At 43.1% G+C, this 27,189-nt stretch overlaps 2 protein-coding genes across 14 annotated transcripts in view; one reads left to right on the top strand and one right to left on the bottom strand.

Moving 5' to 3' along the window:
• COQ8A (coenzyme Q8A) overlaps positions 1-5,339 on the top strand; it is a 44,041-nt gene extending 38,702 nt beyond the window's left edge. For all 3 annotated transcript variants that reach the window (XM_032683895.1, XM_032683897.1, XM_032683896.1), the window contains exons 11-15: positions 49-190; positions 1,713-1,820; positions 2,574-2,639; positions 3,412-3,498; positions 3,943-5,339. In XM_032683895.1, coding sequence (XP_032539786.1) covers positions 49-190; positions 1,713-1,820; positions 2,574-2,639; positions 3,412-3,498; positions 3,943-4,236 — 697 coding nt within the window. In that variant the 3' untranslated portion in view covers positions 4,237-5,339. The remainder of the gene's footprint in view (positions 1-48; positions 191-1,712; positions 1,821-2,573; positions 2,640-3,411; positions 3,499-3,942) is intronic.
• Positions 5,340-8,431: 3,092 nt separating this feature from the next.
• The window catches only part of CDC42BPA (CDC42 binding protein kinase alpha), a 187,267-nt gene continuing 168,509 nt past the window's right edge, over positions 8,432-27,189 (bottom strand). For 7 of the 11 annotated variants that reach the window (XM_032683884.1, XM_032683886.1, XM_032683887.1 and 4 more), the window contains 4 exons: positions 26,686-26,803; positions 15,458-15,575; positions 14,466-14,623; positions 10,102-13,331 (listed from right to left, as the gene is read on the bottom strand). In XM_032683884.1, coding sequence (XP_032539775.1) covers positions 13,200-13,331; positions 14,466-14,623; positions 15,458-15,575; positions 26,686-26,803 — 526 coding nt within the window. In that variant the 3' untranslated portion in view covers positions 10,102-13,199. Of the gene's footprint in view, positions 13,332-14,465; positions 14,624-15,457; positions 15,576-20,448; positions 20,635-20,884; positions 22,767-26,685; positions 26,804-27,189 lie in introns of those variants that run through there. The other 4 variants (XM_032683894.1, XM_032683885.1, XM_032683892.1 and 1 more) reach the window with 4 other exon arrangements.

Here is a 27,189-nt window from a genome sequence, read left to right as displayed (position 1 = left end):
TCTGCTCTCAGGGCTCCTAACCATTTCTTCTCCTTCCTCTATCCCTAGGGAGCTGCTGAAGGATGACCCCTTCTTCTATGTCCCAAGAGTAATAGACGAGCTGTGCAGCAAGCACGTCCTGACCACAGAGCTGGTATCTGGCTTTCCCTTGGATCAAGCTGTAGGGCTGAGCCAGGAGATTCGAAATGAGGTAATGTGGGCAGGTTTTTTGCCCTTGCTCAGAGCGGTGAGCTTGGCCTGCCTGGGGACTGGCAGACCAGAGGACGCTTCGTGGCAGGGCAAACCCTGAGCAGGGCAAAGCAGGGCCAGAGTCAGGGACTGTCTGGAGCCTCTAGGAAGACTTCTTTTTAGGAACTGTGGCAGTGACACTGGGGTTTCTCCTAGGTGATCTGGGCCTTGCAGGCACCAGCATTCAGCAGGGAGGGATTAGAGGGGGTGAATGGCAAGGGCAGCTGAAGGGGAGGTAGCTTAGCTGTGTGATGCCCTGTTTCTGATGACTTTAAGTTTGGGAAGGATTGTCACCAAGGGGAAAAGGGTCTTGTGCAGCTGCTCTTTTGGGCAGGAGTGCAGAATCATCTCAGTGCAAGCAGTTGGGTGTCATCTCCTCCTGTGGGACTGACCTGTGCTGCTCAGGGCTGCTGGAAAAGTACCTTTCAGTAAACAGGAGCAGGGATGTGGGGATGGGTAGGCGTTGGTGCTGAAATATAGCAAGGGATTTGAGGGCTGTGGGACAAGCAGCTGTTCTAGTAGCAGAAATAACTGTTCTGGTATTTGGTGTGTGTGTGTGTGTTTGTGTGAGCTGTCAGCTGTTAGCAGGTCAGTGGGGAAGAGGGCAGAGTATGTTCGTCTAGATAAACAGATCTGTGTCCCATTAGATTTGAGGTGACTGCCTGTTCTTGGGGACTGTCCCCTCCAATGAGCTGTATCACCAGGACTGATTTTAAAAGGCTGTGAGGTGCGGTGTTGCTGCAGGACCAGTCCTTCTTTCCTATAAGCTACTGGCCTGGCTGACCTTCTGCCTTCTGACCCAAATGGCAGTGTCCTGGAGCAGGGTCTGGCTGGCATTTGGTGCTCTCCTCCTTCTCTCTGGAATATGATGTTTCACTCAGCTTTGCAGAAGCTGAAGAAGGGCAGAATGAGGCTGGCAATTCTGCTGAGCAGGATCCAGCGTAACTATTGTCAGAAAAGCTCTGCTGTAGTATGTAATTCAGCAGTGGGCTCCTGAAGGACTGCTACTCTTGCTTCCCTGTGCCTGTCAATCCTGAGGTGTAGGTTTGCTTGCTCCTCCCTTGAGCTGGGTCAGTGCTGAGCCCAGCAGAAGACTTGGCTGAGGAGCACATGGTGGATCTGTATATCATGCAAGATTCCCATTCTTGCAACAACCAAGTGCACAGTCAATGCCGGGAAGTTAAAAGGCAGGACCAGGACACGTGCAGTTGGATCAGTACTCCAGCTTCTCTGGAGGCACATCCAGGGGCTGATACAAACTACAGCTCAAGCTGATGTGAAACTTGTGGTATTTGTGCTGGCTGCTAAGGATATCCCATGGCAGGTGTGGGCTGGGAGTTGCTGAGAGGTGCTCCTTCAGCACTCTGCAGGAGTTCTGCAGCATGTTCCTGCCCATGTGGTGATGTGATCCCTGTTGTAAGTTATGTGTGTGAGTATGGCTTGCTGCCCTTCTGACTTGTTTCTTTCTTTCCTTGCTTTTCAAGATCTGTCACAACATCCTGGTCCTGTGTCTGCGGGAGCTGTTTGAGTTCCGGTACATGCAGACTGACCCAAACTGGTCCAACTTCTTCTATGACCCACAGCTGCACAAGGTAAGCCCAAGCAGCTGCAGTTCTGCCTGTACAAGGGCTGGTTTTCACCAGCTTTTGATTATTCTCCATTCCCAGAGTTTAATGAGCCCTTATTCTTTTAGATTCCTGTCCTTGAGGCATAGGCAGACAGGGAAACCTGCCCTTTGCCACTTGCCCTGGTTTAGTCTGGGTAGGACAGCAGGGCTGCTGTAACTTTGGCTGCCTGTCTTTGGCCTTAGCTCCCATCACGGCTACTTCCTTAGCCTCAGGGTTTGTTTTGAAGGTGGCCGGTGAGAAGCTGCAACTGGCAGCACTCTACCAGGACACACCTGAGCCCAGGACTCTTTAGCTGAATGCTCTTTTCTTGTGCTGTGCTGGAAGGGTAGCAATTGCAGATGTCTTGCTTGTTGGTTTGGCTGCCTCTTTGTGCCCTGCAGGGCAGAAGGAATTGCTTGTTCATTCCTGAGGTCTGTGTTGGAAAGTGCTTGGGAAAAGGTTCTGTGCTGCTCTGTCCCTGGACAGAAAGCTTGAGTGGAGTTACCAGCAGAGCAGGTCTGACAGTGTTGGCATTGGCCATTCCTTAGCCACGTGCCAGCCCAGCTGTCCAGGCTGCAGTCAGGGAATAATGGAGTCAGGGGCAGCTGAGCTGCAGAGGGAAGTACTGGGAAAGGTGGCTGGGAAAGCCAGGTGAGTCTCCTGAAGACATCAGGAACATTTTAAAGATCAGGCTCTACCACAGTGGTTGACTGGTATGATGGGTTTGTCCATTTGCAGGTGGCCCTGCTGGACTTCGGAGCAACACGAGGGTTTGATAAGAAGTTCACAGATGTCTACATAGAGGTGAGGACTTGCACTGTGTCTTAGAGTGCTGCACCTGATTTTGCAAATACTCGTATCTGTTACCTGTATCACTTTGTACTCAAATCCACTTTGGGTGGGGAGAGAACAGGGCTGGAGGCAAGAGAGAGATCTTGGTTCCTCTTCCATCCTTTACCATTGCTGTCTGCATATCTGCTGCAAGCTGCTGGCCCTCTGGGTTTGGGTGTTCACATTGCATGACAAACATGAACTGCAGTGTTGCTTACTGTGAGACTCAGGCAGCAGGGTGTATCAGAGCACTCAGAATTCCGTGATTTTTATATGAGGCTTTGCAGGAATTGCTTGTTCTGCTCCCTGCCCCTTCCTGTGATTTCTAGCTTGCTTACAGACACATATTGATGTGAAATCATACGTGCTTCCTTTGTGATCACCATGTTCTGCACTTGACAGTTGTCTTGACCTGCTGCAGCCTGTAGCTGTCACCTGAAGTGTCTCACAGTTGGCTCTCCTATTTCATTGGGGAAAGGGCTGACTGGTTTGTGAAGCTTTTTTGCTGTCCCTTACGTTCTCTGGGCTCTGTGTAGCCCTACTGGGAAGAGCCATCAGCTGTATCTTTTTGCCAGTAGCTCTTAACCTGGCTAACATGCAGAGACCCCTGAAGATGAGGGCAGAGGCAAGGAAGCGAGTGGGCAGCATGTGTTAATGTGTACCTGTGGCCTGTGTAGTAGTCCTGTACTCAAAATGTTTTTCAGTCATCTTCTAGTTCTCCTGAAAGTATTTTCCTCCTATTCAGGTAATCAAGGCAGCTGCTGACATGAACAGAGAGAGAGTACTGAAGAAGTCCATTGAAATGAAATTCCTCACTGGCTATGAAATCAAGGTATGGAGCAGAAGGATCTGATTTTAGCGTTGGCCACAGATAAGGTTGTTGTGGGTCTGTGAACTTCCCCAGATTTCTTGATATGGTAAAAGTCAGTGTCAGTCCAAAAGCCCCACTGATAAGGATGAAAGAGGATAAAAATGATTTGGCTTTTGGTCTCACTTCCTTTTGGGAGCAAGAAGAATAATGAGGATACAGCTAGCCCCAGACCCACTGTCCTTCCTTTTCTTCCCCAGCAAGACTCTGCAGGTGATGACAACCCCAGAAATTTCATGGCTGAGTGGATGGTCTCCTGGAAGGTTTAACTGCTCCAAACTGGGGGCTGGAGGTTACTTTGTCGTAGGCATGGCTAGTTATCTCTCTGAGCTGCTGCTGATAGCATTACCATTTCTTTTCCTCCCTGGTGGTTAATGATGTTATTTATGCCTCTTTCCGTTTGGCCAGGAAATGGAAGATGCCCACTTAAATGCTGTCCTCATCCTGGGAGAGGCTTTTGCATCTGATGAACCTTTTGATTTCGGCAACCAAAGCACCACTGAAAAGATCCACGGTTTAATCCCAGTCATGCTGAAGCATCGGCTCGTCCCCCCACCAGAGGAGACCTACTCTCTTCATCGGAAGATGGGGGGCTCTTTCCTGATCTGCACCAAACTGAAGGCCAAAATTCCCTGCAAAAACATGTTCCAAGAGGCATATAGCAAATATTGGAGCAGTAGGGGCAAGAAGCCAGAGGAGTAGTAGGAATGAACTAACACGCCCTGTTCTGAGGGCCCGGCGCAGCTGAGCCTTGCAGAGAGCGTTGTAGCCTCCCAAGTGTTGCACCCCAGCTCTCCATCCTCTTGAGATGCAGCAGCCTGTGCCCTGGAAGCCAAGTGTGTGTTTCACGAGGACAAAGCTGTTCTTTCATGCTGTGTCTGTCCTACACTGACTGCCAGTACAGCCCGCAGCTTGCAGGAAACTCTTTGAGTGCTTCTGTGCTGTTTCAAGGCACCAGCTGACTACCTTGAATGCATTTTTAACGTTGTGATGGTGGCTGCATATTGATTGGGTTTTATAACAAGCAGGGGAAGGAGGACAGGAGCAGAATTTGATATTGAAACCTATTTGTAATTCTCCACAAATTGTTTTTTAAAAAACTTCCCTCTTTCAAGCTGAGGTGGAATTCAAGTACATCTCATACTGTGAATTATAGATTGAAATACTAAGGTGTTCCCTACCACAGACATATCCAGCAACTCCCCCCCATTTTTGTAAATCAAGTGGTGGCAGTCTAAGAACCCTCCTGGATTTTACTGACATTGATTTAATGCAAGGGGTGTGTGTGTAAGTAGGATGAAGTTTTATGCTTTCTGCCTCTTTTTGGCTTGCAGGCTAAACATAGGAAATATTTTAAAAATCCGAGAATTGAGTGCCAGTCTCTTTTAAACACACACATATACACACTCTCACAACCCGTCTCAGTTCTGGGAGTCAAACATGTATCCAACAGAGCTATATCTGAGCACAGTTAGTGGGATTCTTCACTGTCTGGTAGGTATCAGCTTTCCTGAGGGCAAGTTAGATAAGCTACAGCTGACACCAACTGCTTGCTGGACTCCTAACCAAGAACCTCGTCTGTCTCTGCTTCCCTGTAACGCAGAACTTATGGCAAGGCAGACAAACATGTCGTCTCTCGTGAGCAGTTCCAGCTTTAGCTGAAATGTCACACAGTTAAAACCAGACGCACAGTTTTAAACTATTGGAGTCAAGCTAGGAAATTTACTTCCTTAGGTTTTTGTACAAAGCCTGTACCTGTACGACTTCCTGATGTCAATAAACAAGTGCTTGTGCAGTGGCCTCCTGCCTGCAGTTCTTCTTCTGGTGTGGTAATGAATAGCCAGGTGAACCACGTCCTGTTCTGTGGGATAAACAGGAGCTGAGCAAATGAAGCAGCTCCCAAGTCTCCTCGTTGCAGTTGTTTGCTCAAAGGCTTGCAACTAGCCTTGGCAAGGCTAAACCTGTGGCCTGTTTATGCCTTCATCTTTCCACTGCAGCTGTATCACTGGTGCTAACTGTGATAGTGACAAGTTTACCAAGAGTCAGAAAACATCAGTCTGAACACGTCTGGCCATGAAAATCCCTGGTAATTTACTTGTTTTCTTATTTTCTTTTGTTCTAATCCCTCAGTCTCCTGAACACAGGTCTCTTTGCCTTTCCTCCGCTTGTGAAGGAGAGGCTGGTGGAGTTGAGGCTTACCTGGTGCTAGGAAGGCAGGTACCCTCATATGGCAAGTGCCAGGTACATAGCAGCAGGCTCAGCTGATCCTACTCAGTTAACACAGCCCAGGAATGCAGAGGTTGTATGATCTTAAACCTCAATACATAAGAAATTCTGACAGCTCATGCATCCAGGGGTAAAGAGCAGGTAAGTGAATAAATGGTCTCTCTTAGGAGGGACCTCTGAGAAACAGGAAAACAAGTTACTGTATTACCTTTATTTCAAGATCATAAACATATGAACCACTTCATTTAAGACTTGGTTGAGCAAGATCCAGTGCTCTTTAATTCAAAATACTAGTCAGGTTATTCCTAACCTTTTGAGAAGATTAACTCTGCTGTTCACTGAAGTAATAGTTTTGCATCAAGCTGTTTATAAGTGTACACTGTTTGAGTAACTTTCCTTGTTGTTTTGAGGTCTGATAGACGTGGTTTGGTTTTCCTCCTTTGCATCTAGACCTTGCAGCTGTAAAAACAGTGGAATTGTTTGAGATGTTAAATGCTTCTGTTAAAGTTTATACTTTGCTCTGAAGCTCACCTAATCTAATTCCCTTATCAGTTTTTTAAAAAGCAAATTCTGAAACTGAAGATTCAGGGTCAGTATGTCCAGAGAACTTGCAAAGAAGGCAAAATAACTCAGGCATTACAGGTCACTTTTCCAGTAAGCACTACTAGGTGAGACTGGTATGCACTTGTCATGTGAGCACAGTTCTTCTGTATACCATGCTGGGGCAACAGCGTTCAGCTCTTGGCAAACATTTCCCTTCCTGAGAGACAAACTGTGTTTAGGAATAACGTCACGCTGAACAGTGTAGTTGTTTTGCATTTGCTGAAAGGGCAGCAACTAGCAGAAGCTAAGATGTTGCTTTATTAGGAGAGCTAATTAGAGCTCCCTGTCCCTAATGCTCCTGGCCTTTTGTGTACACTCTAAAAGCATAAATAATGGCTATGGCTTTGTCCAGAGAGATTTGTGACATGAGGAATTGTGTGTCAGTGTAACAGCCGTGCAGAAAACGTGAGCTAGAAGCACTGTGCTCTGGCTTCCAGTCAAAGAAGCCATGACATTTTACAGTGAGCAAGAACACTTGATCACTGCTTGCTCTATGCCAGCCAGTGCATTTACTTGAACCACACATGTAGGTTGAGGATGTGAACTTTTCTCTGCTGCAGCAAGCTTCTGTTCTAGAAAAATCCTCTTGTGAAAACAGTTCTTTATTCCATAGGGCAAGCTGGAGGTTAACGCTGCTTCTCTGAGGACAATGCTTTTCCATGCTAAAGAATCAAGATTCAGGCTACATGTGGTAGCAGTGATTTTCCTACCTTCTTTCTTTAGTCAAGTTAGCTGCTGCATCAAAATGGAAAATGAATGCTGAGGAGCTGGAGAGGAGCTGAACATGCAGTTCACTTCCTGCTTTTTCTAATGCCCAAACCCCTTACACTAGAAAGCCCATTTCCCAAGATCTTCACAGCTGTGATGGTGCCACTGGACCCCTGGGAACTCAGAACTAATGCACTCTCTGAAAAGTCACAGCACAGGGAACACGGTATTTCCCAGAGCTACAGCAGCCAGGAGAGAACTGCAGTGGACTAAATGGGCTTAGATCCACATAAGCTCAAATGAGGGGCTGAGGAAGTAATAATTCTGACTGAAGCAGAGGGACAGGAGTAGGGTAGCCTGTGGCCATGGAAGAAGTGGGAATTGTGATGACTGTTCCTGGAGGCGATTGCTGGTAGTCTTTGATGATAGGAGAATGCTCAGGCTGCGAGGCTGTGAGGGATCAGTAACAGCACAGTCCTGTATTTCTGCTGCGGGGGGGGTGTGACTGAGCATGTGATCAAAGCTAGGACTTACCACAGAGTCATTAAGGTTGGAGAAGACTTCTAAGATCATCAAGTCCAACCATCAATGTAGCACCACCACGTTCACCACTAAACCATGTCCTCAAGTGCCACATTCACACATTTTTTGAACACTTCAGGGATGGTGACTCTGCCACTTACTTCCCTGAGCAGCCTGTTCCAATACTTCACAAGCCTTTCTGTGAAGAAATTTTTCCTAATATGTAAACCTCCCCTGGCACAATGAGGCTATTTCCAACATTATACCAACAGGGTAATGAATGAAGAGGAATATGTAGTAACCATTGCTGATGCGGAGAAAATTCCAGGCTGAGGAAGTGGTGAATGATGTGAAAGGGTCAGGGCACATATAGAACTTGACAGGTACTTAAAAATGTATGAAAGTCAATTTGATGTTGGTAGCTCAGAACTAAGAAAGAATATAGCCTCTAACACTAGGATGGCTGAACCATTTGATGTGTAACTACAAATGAAGGAGGAACATCAGAAACACTGACTACAATTATAAAACTACCTATTTTTTAGGTCATCACAGATGACCTAAGATAAAGGTTGAGAAAACTATAGTTGATCAAGTTCAGTATAGCAAAGTATAAGGTGACTTCACTTTTGTATTTTACAAAAGGATCTGGTTACTTTGTCTGAAAACTGTTAAAGGTAAATCTATTTTCTCACGTATTCCTTTTCTTCCCACTGTGCACTTGTGCAGAAGTGTTAAAACATGCTTGTTTTATCTTCAAGAACACCATTATTCCCTTTTCCATTTCCTCCTCAAAGCTTAACGGGGGGAGGTAGGAAAAAAAGACAAAACATCTGCATTTCTAACAGTTCCCTGTTTTATTGCAGTACATCAAAGTAGGTTAATATTAAGTGTGTTACCAACATAAAATATTGGTGGTAAGTCATTTTTACATTGTTGACTTTTCCACCTTAAATATTTCTGTGCAAAAGAATCTACATCATTGTTCTGTAGCAGAGAATCTCTTACAATGTCCCCTACAACATTGAGGGCATTAAACAAAAGAGTGAGAAGAGGCAAAAAGCAGAATCTTTCCCCCACACGCACACTTGTCAGCTTTTATACTCTAAAACAAAAAAGTGATTACATCTATGCCATGCAAAACTGTACAATAATATTACAATGAAAAACCTAAAAAACTTATTTTAAAAATAAATGATATGAAACTGTCATACATAAAAAGGCAGGTATAATTGCTCTGAAATACCAACACTGGCTTGTTTGTGGATTTCTTCCCTGTGGATGAGACTTTTTTAAATGCAGAATCAAAACAGGTTTTACTGAGCTGCGGCTGGAATGAGAGAGTAGAGTTGGAATTCAGATAGGAAAGCCTGCAGCAGAGTGGTTTCTAGGGGTGTTTATCAAATAAAGAGTGAACACAAAGTGCACAGAAGAGTGCATTTTGTGTTAGTGCAGGAAGTTGTCCCAGTCCCTCCATGGAACTGACTCGTATTAGCAAAAGAACCCACAGCAGGAGTTACCCTGTGCCACTTTGATTCTCAGACTAAGAGGCTCAGGAGCTGTGGATACTTGCACTGTAATAAATTTTACCCTTAATGCATTCATTTAAAATTAAACAGTATTCATAAAATGGAAAAGAAACCCTTTTTCCACCCAAGAGCATGTTTGTCCTGTCATTCAGGGTCTGGCCATGCAAGACAACACGGTGCCAGAATCTGTTTCTGTGTTAATGATTCAACTGTTTTGAAAGGCTGACACATGCTATGAACCCATTAAACTTCATTTCTATAAATAAACTATGATTTTTGGACTTTTTTGGTATGACAAGACCCTTAATTTCCCTCTACCATATACCTGAGAATAACACACCTGGCTTGTAATTTTATCAGAATCAAATCAAAGAGAGAACATTCCTGGCTCAGTTTTGAAACTCATTTAAATGGGCAAAATGCACATTCGTAACAAGCCACAGCAACTACTGGAGGGGAAAAGAAGCAACTACTTCACCACAGCCTCAGGAATGTTTTTTTCAAACCACCAGTTGTCTTCTACAGGCCAAAGGCAAGAGAGAAGAGAGTACTATAACCCTGCTTTTGGGTTTATGAAATGTGGAAGGAAGCCACATATCTGTGTGTGCATACGTGCAGGGGAAAACTATTTACCAAACTTATTCCATTCTATAACCTGGAATCCTTAGTAGCTGCCTGAATCTGGGTTCAGATCCTCGTTGCCATCAAAAGAGGAAAAAAAAAATGCGAAAACCCAACCACCCATCTCTTTAAGCACTGTCAAAAATGCAAACAAACACCTTCAGTCTCAGCCAGAAGGAAAAAAAATCATCTAGATACATACTGTGTACAGAGAACAAGAGCTACAGTCTTGTAGCAGTGGGAGATTTTAAGCTCCCTGAACAAAACGCAGCCCTCAAACCGTGAAGTTGAAGCAGTGCTACAGTGCAAAGGAGCAAACATCAAACCTCGGGAGACAACTGTCTCGGAGATACCAGTCAAGAGCCCTACAGTTCAAATGACCAAGTTACTTTTCCTAACCCAATGAGTATTTAAAAAAAAAGCTCAGCTGCAGTATGCATACCAACGAAAAGAAGATGAGTGTGGTTTAGAATTGAGTCTGTAATCAAATGGTCCCCAAATATATAAAACTATGTAAGTCCTAGGACAATTTTACTCTTTTCTAATAAGTGATGTGGTCATTTGCTTTTCAACTGAGAGAACAGTTGCTGTTTCTCTTCTGGACAGATGCGTATAAAAATGTACAGTACCAAAGTAATCATTAAATACAGTAATCCTAAAGGAGACTGCCAAGGCTTAGAAATTGTAGTGTACAAACAGCGTAGGCCTGTGGAGCTCTCATCCTCTGGAGCTTAGTGTTGTAACACAGCTGACCTACACTCTGCCTGAAAATGTCAGGTTTTTGATATCAATAGACTGCAGGCACTGTAATGGAGTAAACACTGGGGTTTACTTGATTTAATTGTTTGCTGTGTCGTGGCTCTTTGGGTTCCATTTTCAGACAGAGCTTTAGCACAACTGCAAAAAAAAATCCACAAAAAAAGATCCTGTGACCCTCTCTCAGGGGACTGTCACGCAGGCTGCTCTGTCTTCAGTGACTGCTGTTTAAATGCCTTCTCTCAACATCAAAATAAGATTATCGTTTAAATACAACATACAGTAAATACAAACTAGTCTGCAAAGGCTTTGAAAAGTGTGGACATGCTTCACCAAAACAAGGGAATTGTGGGGAAAAAGCAGTGGCTATACTTGAAGCAATATGCAGCCTTTAAAAAGAAGCTGATGTGGAATTTTAATAATGCCAATAACGCCCTGCCTATCTGTCCCTCAGAAATACATAAACTTTTCTGGGAGGAATTACTTTCAAGTGCTTAGCTGTTTGCTAAAGCTTTTAATTTCAAATGCCAGGCTTGCAAAAGTAGTAGCTTTGAAGTGAAAACAAACAACACAACCAGCTTGCTACTCTGAAATACCCACAAAGGAGAGAGACAGGCTTTTGATATGATGGTTTCTACAACAATTTCTTGAATTCCTGTCCCAAAGTAACATTGAATGAGCTTAAACTTGGACAAACCTCTTGATTCAGAGTGGAAGAGAAATCTTACCTAGGAGACCCAGCATGATTAAATGGATTAGATGATCTGTGTCTTGTTCCCTATATCACACTTAGATCATACCTGGAAATTACTGTACATGGTTTGAACTTACCTATAAGTTCTATTACGGAAAACAGAAACTGGAAAACTCCAAACATCTCTACGTGGGCGGAACACTACATAACTGCTGACTGCAAGAATATGGAATGGCTTAATAAGAGCAATAACAAGTTTCCGAAACCCACAAAAACCAGTATTCTAAATACAAAAAGCCCTTGCGTGTTCGAGTATGGTCATAGTATAAAGTCGGCAACAAATACTACTGAGAAGAGAGGCTCATTTGAACACACTCCCAAATGAAGAACGTGTCAGTCCTGCTAACTAAAGAGAAGAGACATCTTCCTCTTACCATCCATTTGTACATCAGTTTTTCATTTTATTCTGTTGACTGCGTGACCAGCTTCAGCTTTTTATTTATTTCTGCAACTTCAGAGGGCTCTGTCTTCCACAGCAATACTTTCTGCCCTCCAACCTGCCCTGCTTTTGGAACCAAAGAGCAGGTGAGCACATAGAAACAACGGCAAATTGCACAAACCCACAGCACAAGTAGGGAGGGAGAGGAAAACCAACCTTGCCAGCGTGGCAGTTTTGGGTCACTAGGCATCTCCGACTACCACAGTGTGAACAGTGTGAGGTCAGTCTTCAAGGTTCTTTGTTGCTACAGTGACAGCAAAGCCAGCCAGGACCAGCTTTGGGCTAAGGGCACTCGTTTGGCTGATGTGTATTAGTGTCTAGTATTTGGTAACAACAGCAACAGTTTTCTGTTTAAGGATGGTCAAGGAGATGTGGAAGATTGCTCTCTTCCGAGTTAAACCTGCTCAAAGGCTGACCCAGGGAAACAGTTTTCCTGCTGAATCCTGCTGCATTGAACTTCCTTGCTGCCTGAAGGACCTCTCCTGTAGCATGCTGCAAGGCTCCAGCTGCACAGCTAGAACAACACATGAAACCAGGGCAGCTGCCGGGCTGACCGGGGCCCTTGGCTGTCGGGGCAGGGGGTTGCTTCCAATTGTTGTCATTTTTGCAAAGGATGGGGACTAACACGAAAGTAGGAATTACAGCTTCAGTTAGGCTATGGCCAGAAATAAAGAAATGTAGTGAAAGCACTGCAGGGGCCTCTCCCGGCAGTGCAGCGAGCGCTGCGCGAACAGAAATTCTGTCCTGCGGAAGGTTTTAGTCCAGGCCTCCGAGTCTGTATATTACTGAGCATGAAAACAGGGACAACACAAATCTTAAATTAAAGGCTCTCTTAAATAAGCATCCATCTTCTGCTGCATACACAATGCTTTTTTTTCTTTGAATATATACATACGTATTTTACTCTAACATCTGCGTATTTATTTAAACTCTGTACTGTAGTAAAATATGCATCATTTTAATCAATAAGGATTTGCTGGCGACAATCAGATTGACATTCAAACGTGGTGGCTGAAAGCTTTTATGTGCCTCTGACATACTGATCATTCCCCATGCAGGGGAAGGGGTCTCTGTGCTACTTTTGTACAGTACAATGAGCTATTGTATGAAAACAAAATCCCTCTGAACTTTCTCTTATTGATACTGGTCTGGTCTACTTACGCTACCTTTTGGGAAGTGGGAGTGGGATAAATATGTCTTTAAAAATGAAGCAGCTGTAACCACAAAAATGAAACCAATACTAATACAAATCTACAGCATCTGATATTTACCAACACCCTAGCTTTGCTCATTTGCTGCTGTCAAATCTTGGGAAGGGAGGGTGAGGCAGTGCCGCACGGTGCTGAAGACGACCAGCTTTTACCTTCCTCTGTACCCCACTCCCAGATCACTTTCAGACAGGGAATGTGGAGGGTTAGGATGATGAAGGTGAGAACTGGAGCAAGTGAAGGGGACAGCCATGGGGACAGCAAGCTGATGTGATGTCAAATCTGAATGCTGAAGCAGTTCATGAGTCCCAACTCACGTGGTCAGAGCTCTCCAGGGAGAGACTCTTGGTCTTGTGAGGAGAGATGGGGCTGGGAGGACTGCTGAGGTTGGAGCTGTTTGATGCTGTAGAGTGTCTTGGAGAGTCAGAGTCCTGCAGTCCAAAGACACACAAGAACACCAGTAAGTAAGAGGATATAAAGTTTGAGAGTGACTGAGGGTGTCTGAGCAATAGGTGACTGAATTCATAGGCCTCTGTGGATTTTGCTTGTGTCCAAAAATACTGAGGGATTTTTGTTCTCAAAATTTCCTGGTTCAGGGAGACACAAGAGTAAGTGACATCACTCTGCTTTCAGCAGGTATAAGTACCACAGCACTGCTGGGATTCTGGCAGTCTGTGTGTTGCCAAGGGCTGCTTGGTCAGCAGAGTGTGCAACTTCACGTTGCCTGTGCAGCTACAACAGCTCCTGCCTTTTCACAGATTATGATCTGAGATGCTCTTGCACAAAACTGAGAAATCTTTGTGGTACAGGTCTCATCACAGCTAACTCTTCTATGTCACACCCAGGATATCAATCAAAAGCATCCTATCAAGTTACTCCAGTTGGACCTTCCAGAGTACAGTAGAATACAACTCTGTCTAAGCTTGAATTTGGGCTGACAGTTGCTTTCCAGCTTCAACTGGCAGGATAAATTCAGTACCATAAAAAGTCTGTGATCTCTAATTTTTGCACTCCTTGGTGGGTTGGGGAAGTTTTGCTGGCCAACTTCAGATTGGACCCGTCTATGTAAAACAGTCTTGGGAGGGACTGAGTTTAGCACCGGGCAGGATTTCAGTCCTATCATAACAATAGTCTCAGCTGCACAGAACAGAAATTATTAAATCCAGTTCTTGCTCTAAATGAAATTATATGACAATTCTTACACTACCTTGCTAAGGTCTGACTACAAAATATCTCCTGTGAAATGGTTTCTAAGATGGCTTATGAATCTTTGCAGAAGGAATATCACCACTTCAAGCTGCGACAGGTCACTATCAAGCTGTTACTATACTGGGCCAGTATTCTCAGGAGCCTCACTACCCACGTATCTCCAGGCAGGAAGTGCTTTTTCTGCATGCTGGGTAAATGCTAGGATCAGAGTTGACACGGCTTGACCAAAATCTTTTGCCAGGAAACCTTGAAATACATGAAATCCATGTCTTCATTGTCAATGACTTCCAAACCCATGACAGGATTTAACTTCCTCATGTTTATCAACACTCTTAAAAGTTTCTCCTGTCACTCACCTCTCGCTCATAGTCCCTTGTTGGTGCATCGCTGCCTTGGTCCAGGCCACCAGAGGATAAGGACCCGTCTGAGGGTGATGCCATGGGTTGACGCTTTGCTCCGTAGCTCCCTCCTGAGAATTCCCTGCGCAAAGCACTCCCGTTCTGTGCAGACGATCCTAAAACACATGGAGGAATCAAACTGTGTCACAGAGGCCCACCTAACACAGCAGAAATTTGTTTAGGTGTTTAGTGCTGCTTTCCTCCAGCGTGTCCCAAGATGTTCAGCTCACGGCTTCCAGGCTATGTGGTGACAGCCTAGTTCCAGTGGCCTCTTTTCCAGGGCGTAGGTGGGTTGTATCAGCAGACACACAACAAGCTTTCTGCAAGCAGCTGGCAACGTGCAGTGAACACAGCGTGTGCCACGGGAAGGGAAAAAACACAGAAAGGTTGGGACACCAGCTTTGCCTCTATTTCCACATGGTCTATTACTTAGCCCCTTGCCTGGTCTCGGCCCATGTCACTGTGCTGACTGTGGCACACAAAGACAACATGGCACAAGAAAGGTGTTTCCAATCCAATGCAACTCTTCTATTCCAGCAGCCAGTCTTCTATTGCTTTCTCTTTGTACCAGCAGCAAGAGAGGCATCAAGAGCTCTACAGAGTTCAGCAACAAAGTCGATAACCACAGAGCTTGTGAACAACTTGTCACTGATTTAAAACACTTGAGCATGAGAAAAGTAGTCCCAAGGCCAAAAATGTAATTTTAATTCTACTGTCAATTCTAAAAACTTGACAAATTACAAATCTGGGACTCCCAAAAATGCTACCTGCTTATTCATGTGCTCCTTCGAAAGCAAGATTAAAACACTCTGCTTGGCCTCAGCAGAACAGTCAGCCATCACTTCTGAAAATCCCTATCCAGCATGGATAGGAGCAAACTGCAAGCAGGTAGCCCTTTCCCTAAAATACTTGCGCACAGACCCCAAAGCAACACAATTCTGTTTGCTTACGTGCTGCTAACCCGCTGCTCGCGCTCATCGACCGCCCCGGTTCCGTGCGGGATTTCGTGATCGACGGGATACTGACAGAGCCACTGAACACGGTCCGGCTTTCCTGAGGCCGAAGGTTCTGAAATGCAGACACACACAACACGTTTACTTATCGACTGTCGGCCCAATCTTGGATGCTATGAAGGCAGGCCCCAAAACATATTAAAACCCCAACCTTACCAGAGCTGAATATCTGGGCAGCAAGTCAGCAAAATTTGCAAAATAATATTCTGCAGTTTAGTGCAGAGATTGGCAGCACACGCAACGCAGTAGTGAAGTGCTGAATTACATGGACATATGCAGACAACTGAAAGAATATGTCTAATAAATCAAGAATTTCCTTGAAAGGATGGTTTGCAAGCCTAATTAAGCTGCTACAGATATATTCAAGTTATATTGCATAATGCTTTCTTTCTGAACACAAGCTTCCAAGGAAATAAAATAAAATTTATCTCTTTGATGCCATCATTTGTGTCATGATTGTGTAACTTTATACAATAACCAGGTTAATCCGTAATGCTTACAGAAAGTGGATCGATCTGTATAGCAGTTACTTATGTAATTCCAAAGGTGCTAACAGCATCCCTCCAAACCTACACCATTTCAGCCAAAGTGAGAACCAGCCTCTTGCTTTCAGCCTGTTCAAAGAGGATGACCAGAGCACATGCCACTGTTTGTCCACATGTTTTGATTATCGCTCTTGTTTTCCCTCCAGTGTGATATTCTAAATCAGTAAGTTACTGGACTGAAGTGTCCTTTACTGAAGGAAGAGATAAAACCACAAACTCCCTACTTATGGATATGGTAGTTCCTTAAACATAAGTTGTCTTTAAGAGAAGAGAAAAGAGATTCTGCTTCTGTTAACTTACAGTTGACCTTAGGGGAGAAGACTTATCAGACTATTTAGCCCATCTCTCTGTATATGAACTGACTTCTTAGCCCAGAGTGACTTGCCTATGTGCATCATTTTAGCTCTGGCTAAATATGAGACTTCATCCTGCTGCTAGCATCACTTGCACTATTAAGTCATTACAATTAACTAGAATTAGGTTCAAGGAATCCTCACAGATGCACAACGTGAAAAGAGCTGCAGGTAGCTCTGAGCATAACTTTATTTCCCCTTTACCAGCCCCCCCTGCAATAACTGTTCATTTCTTCCTATTTATATTTATTACCTCCACACACTCTGAGAGGAAGTAGCCACAATTAAAACAACAGTTGCAATTGCAATGCTTTCTTAAACTAGGGTGTTATGAAACTTTCAGATCAGAACAAAGATTCCACCCCCACAAGAGTATTCTCAGAGACCCCTAGGTACCACTCATGTATTTTAAAATGGATAATTAAATACAAGCTTTGTAAGGAACAGATTTTATACAGTTCAATCTTTATCACATAACTATTACCAACCTGCTGCCAAATCCAGTCTTACAATGATCCTTAAAGTAATTGCTCTAACAGACTCCTTTGATCTTACAGTTATCTTGGATTCTCATTCTCCCAGTGGGCCAGAAATGGCTGATTTTTAACATGCAACAAGTAAGAATTAAAATCTCTCCTCCTGTTCCCAGATCTCTCTGCAACACCAGCAAAAGAGAATCAGAGACCTCACCTGTTTAATTCTCCCCTCATCCACTGTTGCACTGTAAGGATTTATACCTAGAGACTTAAAGAAGTCTCTTAAATCATTTGTGTATTGCTGTCTTTCACTTACCTTCCCCCCCTTCTTTTTTTGTTTTTAAATGTGAACAACCAACCTGCTTTGTAGCACAAAACACTGAGTTTTCTGCTCCTGTGTCCTTCGCCATGCAATAAACAACGTGACATACAGAGTATAAGCATCCTGGCTGTACCTAAACCATGGAGATTCGCTCCCCTGACGATAACCAAAGGAACTGATGGGCTAAGGAATAAGTTACTGCTGTGTTTTGAGAAAGAAAGGAAAGCCAAGTGCAGCACCGTGCGAACATGTGCACTAGGGTTAGTACCTGGGGTTGCAAGGCTGGACTTTTGTACTTGTATAAACCCACAATGGCTCGTTTTGCAAAGAGAATGATTATGTTTAGTGATAAGGTGATTAACCTCCTTCACAGTGACTGAGCAGACAACACACAGGCATCACCACGGAAGGAGGGGATGGGTGGGTCCATGAAAAAAACTAATTTGTTTTAATGGCATATTCTAATGATGATTATTTTTCATGACCCCAGTTTGCAACGTCCATGTAATTCCTCGTAGAATGTTTCTCCACAAAGCAAATCTTTCATTGCTCTTTGTTCCAAAAATAAAGTAAGCACATGCCAGAGACGCTGGCATTTTGGACCAAACCTCCTGGAATTGATATGCACATGATGCAGAAAGGGGATTCAAAGGAAAATAAACGGCAGTTATTAGCAGTAGTTATAAAGCAGCACAATGCAGCAAGTTAAAAACACAGAAAACAAAAGGAAACCTGAGCTTGCTTTACTTAGAGAGACAAAAACCCCTCATTTAGAGCAAAAATTCAAATCCTAGCAGGAAAATCCATCCCCAGTGCTGAACCAAACAGAGAAAGGTGAGAGAAGAGGGGGGAAAAAAGCAGCAGCAGAGAAGCTGCTGCCGAGCAAAGTGAGTGACTGTAAAATAGGGTGAAAGGCCCATATCAGTTCAGTGCCTTCCATTCCAGTTGGAGAATGGAGCTGTGGGTTGTGATGGGGCAGTCGCTGCTACACTCACAGCTCTGCAGTGTTACACAGCCTCTGCTCCTTCTCCCACACCAGCTGCTCTCCAGCTGCCTTCCCTGGCAGTGGGGTGAGGATGTTCCTATAGGGTCTGACTGAACAGGTACAACACTGACAGGAACTTCCATGCCTCTGTTCCTCTGTCCATCGTGCTGCTTGTTGTTTCGGGGTTTCTTTTCGTTTTGAAGTAGCGTTCTGTTCATTACATTATAAACCTCAGTTTTTAATTCTTCCATGAAATAACATGACAGAATCTAAAAGCCTATTTTAACAGGTCATTTTTCAACTTTCCTGTGGATTCCACTCTGTTCTGGTTCCAATATCCCATCTGTACCTGGGACTATGGTATCATTCTTACACTAAAATCTCCAAACACAAAGGAAGACATGAATCCAAACTCACAGCCTTGCTTTCCATACAGCTTATGGCATCTCTACCCTCAAGCCACAAAGCAGACAAATGCTTCTCTTCATACAAGACTAAACCTCTAGCGCTGTACAGAGCTAACAGGGACAGGACCTTGACACTAGGGGTTGCCCACTTCACTTTTTTCCCTCCAAATTATGCTAGTAGGCTGTAACATTAGGATGAAGGATGTTCATAAAGAAAAAATTGAGAGTTACCATCTGAAACACGAGGGATCAATCCTTACTGATCTCAGGGGGACTACTCACATGAGAAAGGGAAGGTAGAGGGAGGGTCACAGTCCGGTGATACATCACTGCATATTAAACACAGAAAATTTTATAGCGCAATTGGATTAAAAAAATCCTGCTAAAACCAGAACTGAAATACAGCTTCAGTGACCCTATAATGACCCTCTAGGAGAGAAACAGCTTTCAATTCAGCTTAGCAATATTTTTTGGTTTGCATTTCAACAGAGCACTCACTCCTCTTGTGTATCTGCACCTCTCCTCCTACCAGAAGAACCAGGATGGATGCAGACCTGTCCTCACAGAGCATGTTTTCTAAAATGCTGCAACATCATTTCTGAATATGGATGGTTGTGACAACTGGGCCCTCACAGCAGTGACACATGACCATGCACTTAACCAGTCAAAGCTTAGCTGTGCCAATTGGTTTTGGAGCCGTATGGAAGAGACTTATTTTCCTCCTGCATTTTTAAATTCTGCCTAGTGCTGTATGCAGGTATGTTTCCAAAACCTTCCCAGCAACAGGGATCTGGCACAGCAGCCCAAAGGCACTCAAAGCAGCCTGGCAGTGAAGGTTTGCCATGCATGTCTCAGGGATGTCCAAAGGCCACAGAAGTCAAGAGCCATGTTTCCATTACAGCAATGGACATGGCTCAAACCCACACAAGCCCTGAGCAACCAACCACCATCACATACATCTACCTCACAGATTATTCCTGACTTATCTGTGAATCTGTCCCAAGCAGAACTGCAGGCCACAGCACAGCACACAATCATGATGAGCAGCAGGTAGTTGTGGGCCTGTTTTAGCTTGGTTTATATTTCTATAGGATGTAGTGACCCCCATGCTGTCACACCAGGATGTACAACACAAGAAAAAAGAAAAGACCACTTCACCCCTCCAGTTTCCATTCCAACTGGAAGGATATCTACAGAACAGTATCCTACCTCAGCCGCTGCCTAAAACTACCAGGATTTAGAGGATCTACATCAGCGAGTTGCCGTCATCTTTAATTTTTATCTTGTTTATACATGTTTTAATTTCACTTCTTTACTTTAACCTAGAAACTGTCTGAAGCATGACCTGTCTGTCTCTCTCAATCTGTGTACAGTATTGTGTAAAAATTCTTGTATTCCACATGAATTAATCATAAACAATCAGTTTGAAAGTTTGGTCCAACAAAGACAGATCCAGAACCTTTACCTAATTCAACCTGGTATGCAGCATCCTGCTACTGACTGCTGGAGGATGAACAATGTGGAACAGAGAACTTATCATTTCAAAATGCCAACATTCTTCCTGGTGATTAAAAATGGTATTTTCATAGCAAAAGGTTCAGCCCAGTTGTTATACGCTTTTCTTTTTTCTAAAGCCATGAAATATTTTTTTCTTGGCACGTCAGAGCTGTGGGAAGACCACAGCTGATTGCAGAAAGTAAATTGTCAGGGACAAAAGAAAGTTAAGGGGTGAAGGAACTGAAGGAACAGCTTACAAGGGGTTTTCTCCCATGTTAATAGCCAGGCAAAAGGAAAACCACACAGTGTTAGTAGAGTGAACACCTGACTCAGCCGTTCATACCCTCAGAGTCATAAAGTCTGGAGTACCGAGGACAGAGCGTGGAGGCGGGGAAAATGCAGGGTTTATGGAATCGTAAGAGAGGAATTTTTCAGCTGAATTAACGGTCATGTGGTAGATGTGCTCAAAGTTGCTCGGAGAGGAGATCAGACGGGAGTGGTGATGAGGGAATTGATAAGGGGAACGCTGCTATCAAAGACAACAGAGAGAGAAAGCAATGAAGGATGGTTGTACAGGTTACACTGGCAACAGCAGTCCACAGGAGCAGTCAAACACTGGGGGACAGCAGACAGAACCCTGCTCGCCGTCAACACACAGGTTCTTACATTGTCACCCCCAGTCTCCCCTAAGCACCTTCCTGACATGGCGTCATATGGGCCTGCTGCCCCTGCTGTTGCTAAAACATTAAAAACAAATAAAACTTTTAACTCATTGGGAATAGATTCTAATATTTATTATTTTTTGATATTTCAAAGAGCACCACAGTTGTAAAAGGTGCTTTACAGACAGTTGAGAAGCATCAGTTCCCTGCCTTGAGGAGCTTACAATCTAAAATAGACATAACACAAACAAAGGAAGGTGAACACAGGTGAGGTGGTGTGGGGAGAAGAAAAGATGAAAATACACAGCAGTTAAGAGATTGTAAGAGATTTCCTTCTGTTATTCATGCATTTTAGCGATTCCATTAAAAATATCACCCGTACAACAAACACAGAGTATTTCCAACAGGAGGGAACAGTGTTTTGACAGGGCAGGGACACAGGTCGTGTGGGAAGGTGAACTGGTTAGTGTCAGACAACTGGGACAATTCACTCTGCTGCAGACAGACGCCACCAGGCCCATGTCCTTCTGCACACTCCTGACAGCGCTTTAGTGATGAGGGGACTTTGCACTGCTGCCTCTGTGCTGCAGAGGATCAGACCCCTAGCACATAAAGGTGCCAAAGTATTGGGAAATTCAGATGTTGTTAAAAGGTCAACTGAGCAATGTGCTCCCCAAGTGTGACATAAAGAAGGAGAGGGGAGAAATAACCCTGGATATTAAACAGAAACGATTTCTAATTCATCTCTGTAGAATGTGCTGACACAAGTGCTCTTATAATTTAAAGTCACCTAAATCCAGATTTAACTGAGAGCATTTCAAGGTTTGGTCTCCCTCCCTGTGCCACCTGTACACGCTCAGCAGGTCAGCCTGCACTGGGGTGGTTTGCCCATGGACACCACCAAATCACAACACCTTTTCTAATTTCTAACTTTTAAGTTCCTCTTCCCCTCATCCAACTGATTTCATTACCTTAAAACAAACATTTCTGAGTAATGTTAGAAATGCTAGGACTTAAAATATAAAATATGGTAAAAATATAGCTTACCCCTCCACTAAACCTAAGGCACTACTTTTTGTATGTGGAACGTATTAAAGTCTGGAAGAACATTAAGTCACATCCCAATACATATTATATCAAACATTATTGTTACTGTTCTCTTCATTTCAGCTGGTAAAATCCAACCTTTTTTTTTTTTTTTTAAAACACATGGTTATTATGAGGCTTTGCCTGTTAACCAAAACATCAATTACCACATTATGGCATATAAGACATAATATACATTAAATTGTTATTAGCAACTTTAGCAGCATCTAAATATCAGTACGAGAAGCCACTATTCCAAAATGGTCCAGGACAGCAGACTTTGCTGAGTTATCTGCTCACAACAGAGAACTGGCAGCAAAGCCAGCTACATTCCTAAAAGCCAATAAGGGAGATATGGCAGTGTCTAAAATCACAAGCTAAAAAGCAGAGGGTAGGCCAGCTGCAGACCATGAAAATATTTAGCCAGCATTCATGAATGTGAGAAAGCCACGATATGGCAGCATTTTAAAAATGATCCTCCATGGAACTTTCTCCATGGACTCCACCATTAGATGCATGCATGGGGTTCCCACTTTCTTTAAAGAATACCAAATATAGATAAGTATTCATTTACTCTAAAAGTTTCTCAATTGAAACAAGCAAAGCTTCACACATCATCTAGAATGGAAGTAGAATGGCTCATGTATAATGAGGTCAAACTGAAGCATAATGTTCAAATATAACGGCAGTCAAGACCAGCTTTTGTATATAAAAATACTTAGGCATGCAGAATATGAAAGCAAAATCAATCCTGTACATCTGATGTACACAGAGAGGTGGTCTGTGCTGCAGTAAGTGCAGTTCCAGATTTCAGATCTTCACTACAAAGGAGCATCCACGATAAAGTGGCTTCAAGGGACAAGAGGGCAGAAGGGAGGCCAGACTGTACGGCCAGTTAATTGGTGACAGGCTGCTAGGGAAGAAAAACATGTAAACAAATAAGTTTGGGGATATACTAACAGGAACCATTCTAAATTGTACAAACAAGACAATGACCCAGATCCACATCAATAAAATACAAATATGTACTGATTACTGCTCTGCTAATAGCAAACAAGAACTTCTGGTTTCTGTTGTGTTGCAGCCCACAAAGTTGTGTGCCAAAGCCAGACTGCAAGTGTTCACCATGAAAAAAAAGAAATTTACAGTGTCCTGAAAACCCCTCTGTTAAAATCTGACCTCTCTCTCTCTGAGCCTTGGGCACGGTTCTGCCCAAACACAGGGCTATACTGAAGTCAAGGATGTCTGCTCATGGAGAGAACAATGTGGGACTAGGTTAACAGACTTCAACTTCCCATAAACGCATCATCGTGCCTGGTGCATAGCAAGACCTCGGAAACAACACACAGAGAAAGCACCTGTCCCCCTGTGGCTGCATCAGCAAGGGCAAACACACAGTGGCAGATACGCTGCACATATGTAGGCACCTGATACAACATACCAAATAGCCCTAAAGAGTTTAAAGCATTCCTTTTATTCCATTTATTTTGTACGGTTACAGTAAAAATTAAACTCTTTAAAGTTGGTCTTTTTCAAAAGACATCGTTAAGAACAGTGGTGGGCAGAGGGCAAGAAGGCTCCTGTTGGCTCTGCACCCAGCAGGCAGTTACACCATGGGTTAGGGTAGCACAAGTGCATGTCCTCTCCTGCCCACTGACACAGCACAGCCCACCCACCAAGGACCATCTCCACCAGGTCTAATTCTGTGCTTCGTTCAACTTTTGGCATTTCCCCTGAAAAAGGCAGCAGAGGCACGTTAGTGGGATTGTGGAGATAAGTTTTGATTGGATTCACGTTGCATATATGAGGTGAATATGTATATACTAATAAATATAAATACATACATATATAAAAATTGTCATTTGCTTTACGAAGTTCATCCATGGATGCTAGATAAAAGCTGGTCTGAGCTGGCTATTTAGTTTGTGACAATTTCATTCAACACAGAGATTACAGTATTTATTCTCCATTAAAACCTATTTATTACTAAGGAACCTTCTGCCACACAGCACTATACTGACTTCAGTGAAAGAGCATGCTGGAGCTCATGTTCCAGCCAGATTTGAAAGCAGTCAAGTGAGAAGAAACTCCAAATAAAAAGGCCCACTCCATTCTTTCATACGCTTTCTGGATTCCAGTATCCCTTAAAAAAAAGAAGCTGTATCACTAAAATAGCTTGACAAAGAGAATGTGAGAAGACTCTTAGCCTTGTACTGCTTGCTCCCCCTAGCTGTAGCCCTCTTTAAATGGAAAAATGTATTTTACCATCCACTTCCATAAACAAAACTAGGCATTCTCGAAGTAAAATTCTGCAATCTCTCCCATAGTTCATTAAAAATAAATACTTTCTCTTCTGAAACATACTAATCTATTTCCAAACAGAAAGAAGATGTCCAGATGCAAAATCATGACACATGCTAAACAGCACACAAAAAAACCCTCCTTTTGAGTTTTTTGGAATAAGAAATGAAAGTAGGGAAATAATACTATGTCCTGATAAAGGAACCACCATACAGATGAACTGTACGCAGGGTTCAATGAGTATTCTTTACCTTGTGCAGTGATTCTCCAGGAAACATCCTGTTTCCATCCCCTCTTCTGATTCTAAATTTGTCTTTCCAAAAAAACATTAGACTCGATACATAACCTCACATGCACACATAACTTCTTTTCTTCTATTTTTGTGCCTGAGAAGTCAAGTATGCAGTCTGGAACAGACTAAATGAACACTCAGTCCAGGTAAGTACCTTACAGGAAGCTGTTGGAAAAGACAAATCTGCCTAGACCTAAGCAGCCCTTGACAGACCATTTATTTCCTAATTTCAAGTTGCACTTTCGAATTCACATGCTTTCAAGTCCCGTGCCTGACGCAGTTCTGTGCCCGTTAAGTTAGGAATGCAAGGAGCTGCCAGAAAAATACACAAGAAATTTGCTTTATCTGCAGTGACATCTCTCACCATTAAGACTGGTACCTACTTGCAAAAAGGAAGCTATAATAGAAACTTCAAAAAAAGAAGTTGCAGCAGTGGAACAAGTGCAGGAATCAATTGTATATTGTACACACTTTCTAATGTCCTCTCATCACTTTTAAGTGCGGAAAGTGACTCATGAATTTCTTTCAAAACAACATACTGATTGGTAAAAGCAAAGTAAAAGTTCTTAAAGTGTGGCTTAAAATATGACCTTTGATCTAATACAAAGCTGGAGGAATTAGAATAAATTCAAAGCTAAAAGCCATTTAGAGATGACATAGCTGAAGAAATATTAATCCATCTAAATACAGAAAATCGCCTTCTATAGATAAAATCATTCCTCGTTTTACACTTGTCAGATCTGGGGCTTGGTTAAGAGTCCTCGCAGCTTTTGGTTCCCATGAACTTTCAACTACTGACGGTGTGACACAGGATGTCTTTTACCCTACCTTCAGAGGTAGCAGATTATTTTCTCTGTTTGAGAAAAGTCACAAACATTTTAAACAACCCACCAGAAATGGAGAAATGAAGAAAGGTTCTGATCTACATTCTGCACTGAAGCAAATTACCATTCTTTGTCTAACATTAGACATGTGATCTTGTATCCAGGTGAGATAAACACCACCTGCCAACTTCCCTTAGGTTTGCCATGTGTTTTCTAGAAGCAGTTCCTTCATTACCTATTCATTTATAAACACAGATACAATATTGGTTTTTTGCTCATTACACTGATATATTTGTTATTGAGAGGTTTCTCAGTGTGCCTAATACAAGATTTAAAGTAAGTCAGTGTGCTGACTTTACAGCCAAGTGTAATATAAAAGTACCATTTGCTGCAAAAGTGAGGTACAATGAGTATCCAAAGGCCAGAGTTTATGCTCCTAAACTTCTAAACTGGTGTAACTGCATGGCACACTGCATTTTCCAGTCTTAATTGTTTCCTTTGGGCTTTTCAGCATCAGAATATCCCAAATTCAGCACCTACCCCCTGCTTTCTGCATAAACTCCAAGCAGTAATGATGATCGTTTTAGACAGCAGTTCTGTACTAATGCCTATGTCTTAAGCTAGTACTCATATCATCTGTTTGATATCATATCACCTCATCTTTTTTACAGTGCTAATTAGCATCTTCTGAATCACATCTGTGTCACTGTGGATGAGTTTAGAGAACAACACAGAACACACAAACAAGATGCTCAAGGTAGCTTGAAGCAAGCAGTATGACACTCTCTTATGAAATAAATGTTAATTGGTCTTCAGCTCAACAAAAATGTCATTAACTTCCAGGTAAGTGTTTCCTACATAAGGTTTTATGGAAATGAACACGTGTGTGCACTATTACATTTTTTCTTTTTCTCCATTTCACTGAGACTACTTAATCTGGAGAGAACATGAAGATAGCATATTTGGCATGGAAAAAAATTTGGGCACTACACACTATTAAACTGCTACAGGAAAACAGGTTGTAGAGAGAGAAACTAAGTTTGAACTAAAGACTGGAAGAGAAAAAAGGAATTGAACTACAGTTCATGAAGAAAGGAATTTCTCTTTCCATGCCCACAAAGAACACAGGCCCAAATCCTTTTAAGTCTGCCCCTTCATATCAGTCATAAAAATTAACAACACTGTGAGGCCAATCTGTCTGAAAACCCCAGGGGCATCAGGCACTCCTCCTCCTCTCCCCCCTCAATGCTGAAGTGTCACCCTCCTTGGCTAAATTTCCATTTCCCCAGTTACACTGTTCCTGATATGAAATACATCAACACTTTAAATATACATTAAAATTGTAACTGTTTTTCTCTCACTTATTTGCAGCCCCTGTTGCAGTCAGTCACTCTCACATGTACTTCTGTACTTACCATCGGAAGGTCTTTGAGAATCTGTATACCATCTCCTGGACCCATATGTGCTATGTGGTTAAAATTAGTTGGGTTAGAAATTAACTTATTTCTCATTTCTGGATCACGTAGCATCTCCCTGGAAGAAAAAACACTGTGCTCAGGTATTTTGCTCTAGGTAAGGATGGGCATTTATAAAACATGTACAGCTTTGATTATCAGCTTCTTTCAAACGGAAATTAACGAGTCTTTTCCCCTAAACGATTCTATGATTTTATGGCTCTATTTAACCACGTTAATAGTGGTAACCCCCTGCTATCAGCACAGGCATGGAGAAGTTTCCAGCTTGAAGAGAGGGCAAGGAGCCAGAATAAAACGATGCTTTTTGCCAGCTAAGAGCCCGTGCCCAGTAGTTACTAACGTTCAGAGAATATATAACCACTATGAGCTGTAAAAACCCCTGTAAGATGAGTAAAAGCAGAACTCATTTGTGATGTGTTACAAAGTGGAGATGAAAATGAAGTA

Source organism: Chiroxiphia lanceolata, chromosome 3 (assembly GCF_009829145.1).
Source record: "Chiroxiphia lanceolata isolate bChiLan1 chromosome 3, bChiLan1.pri, whole genome shotgun sequence".
NCBI lineage: Eukaryota > Metazoa > Chordata > Aves > Passeriformes > Pipridae > Chiroxiphia > Chiroxiphia lanceolata.
This window is presented reverse-complemented; position numbering and strand designations above follow the sequence as displayed.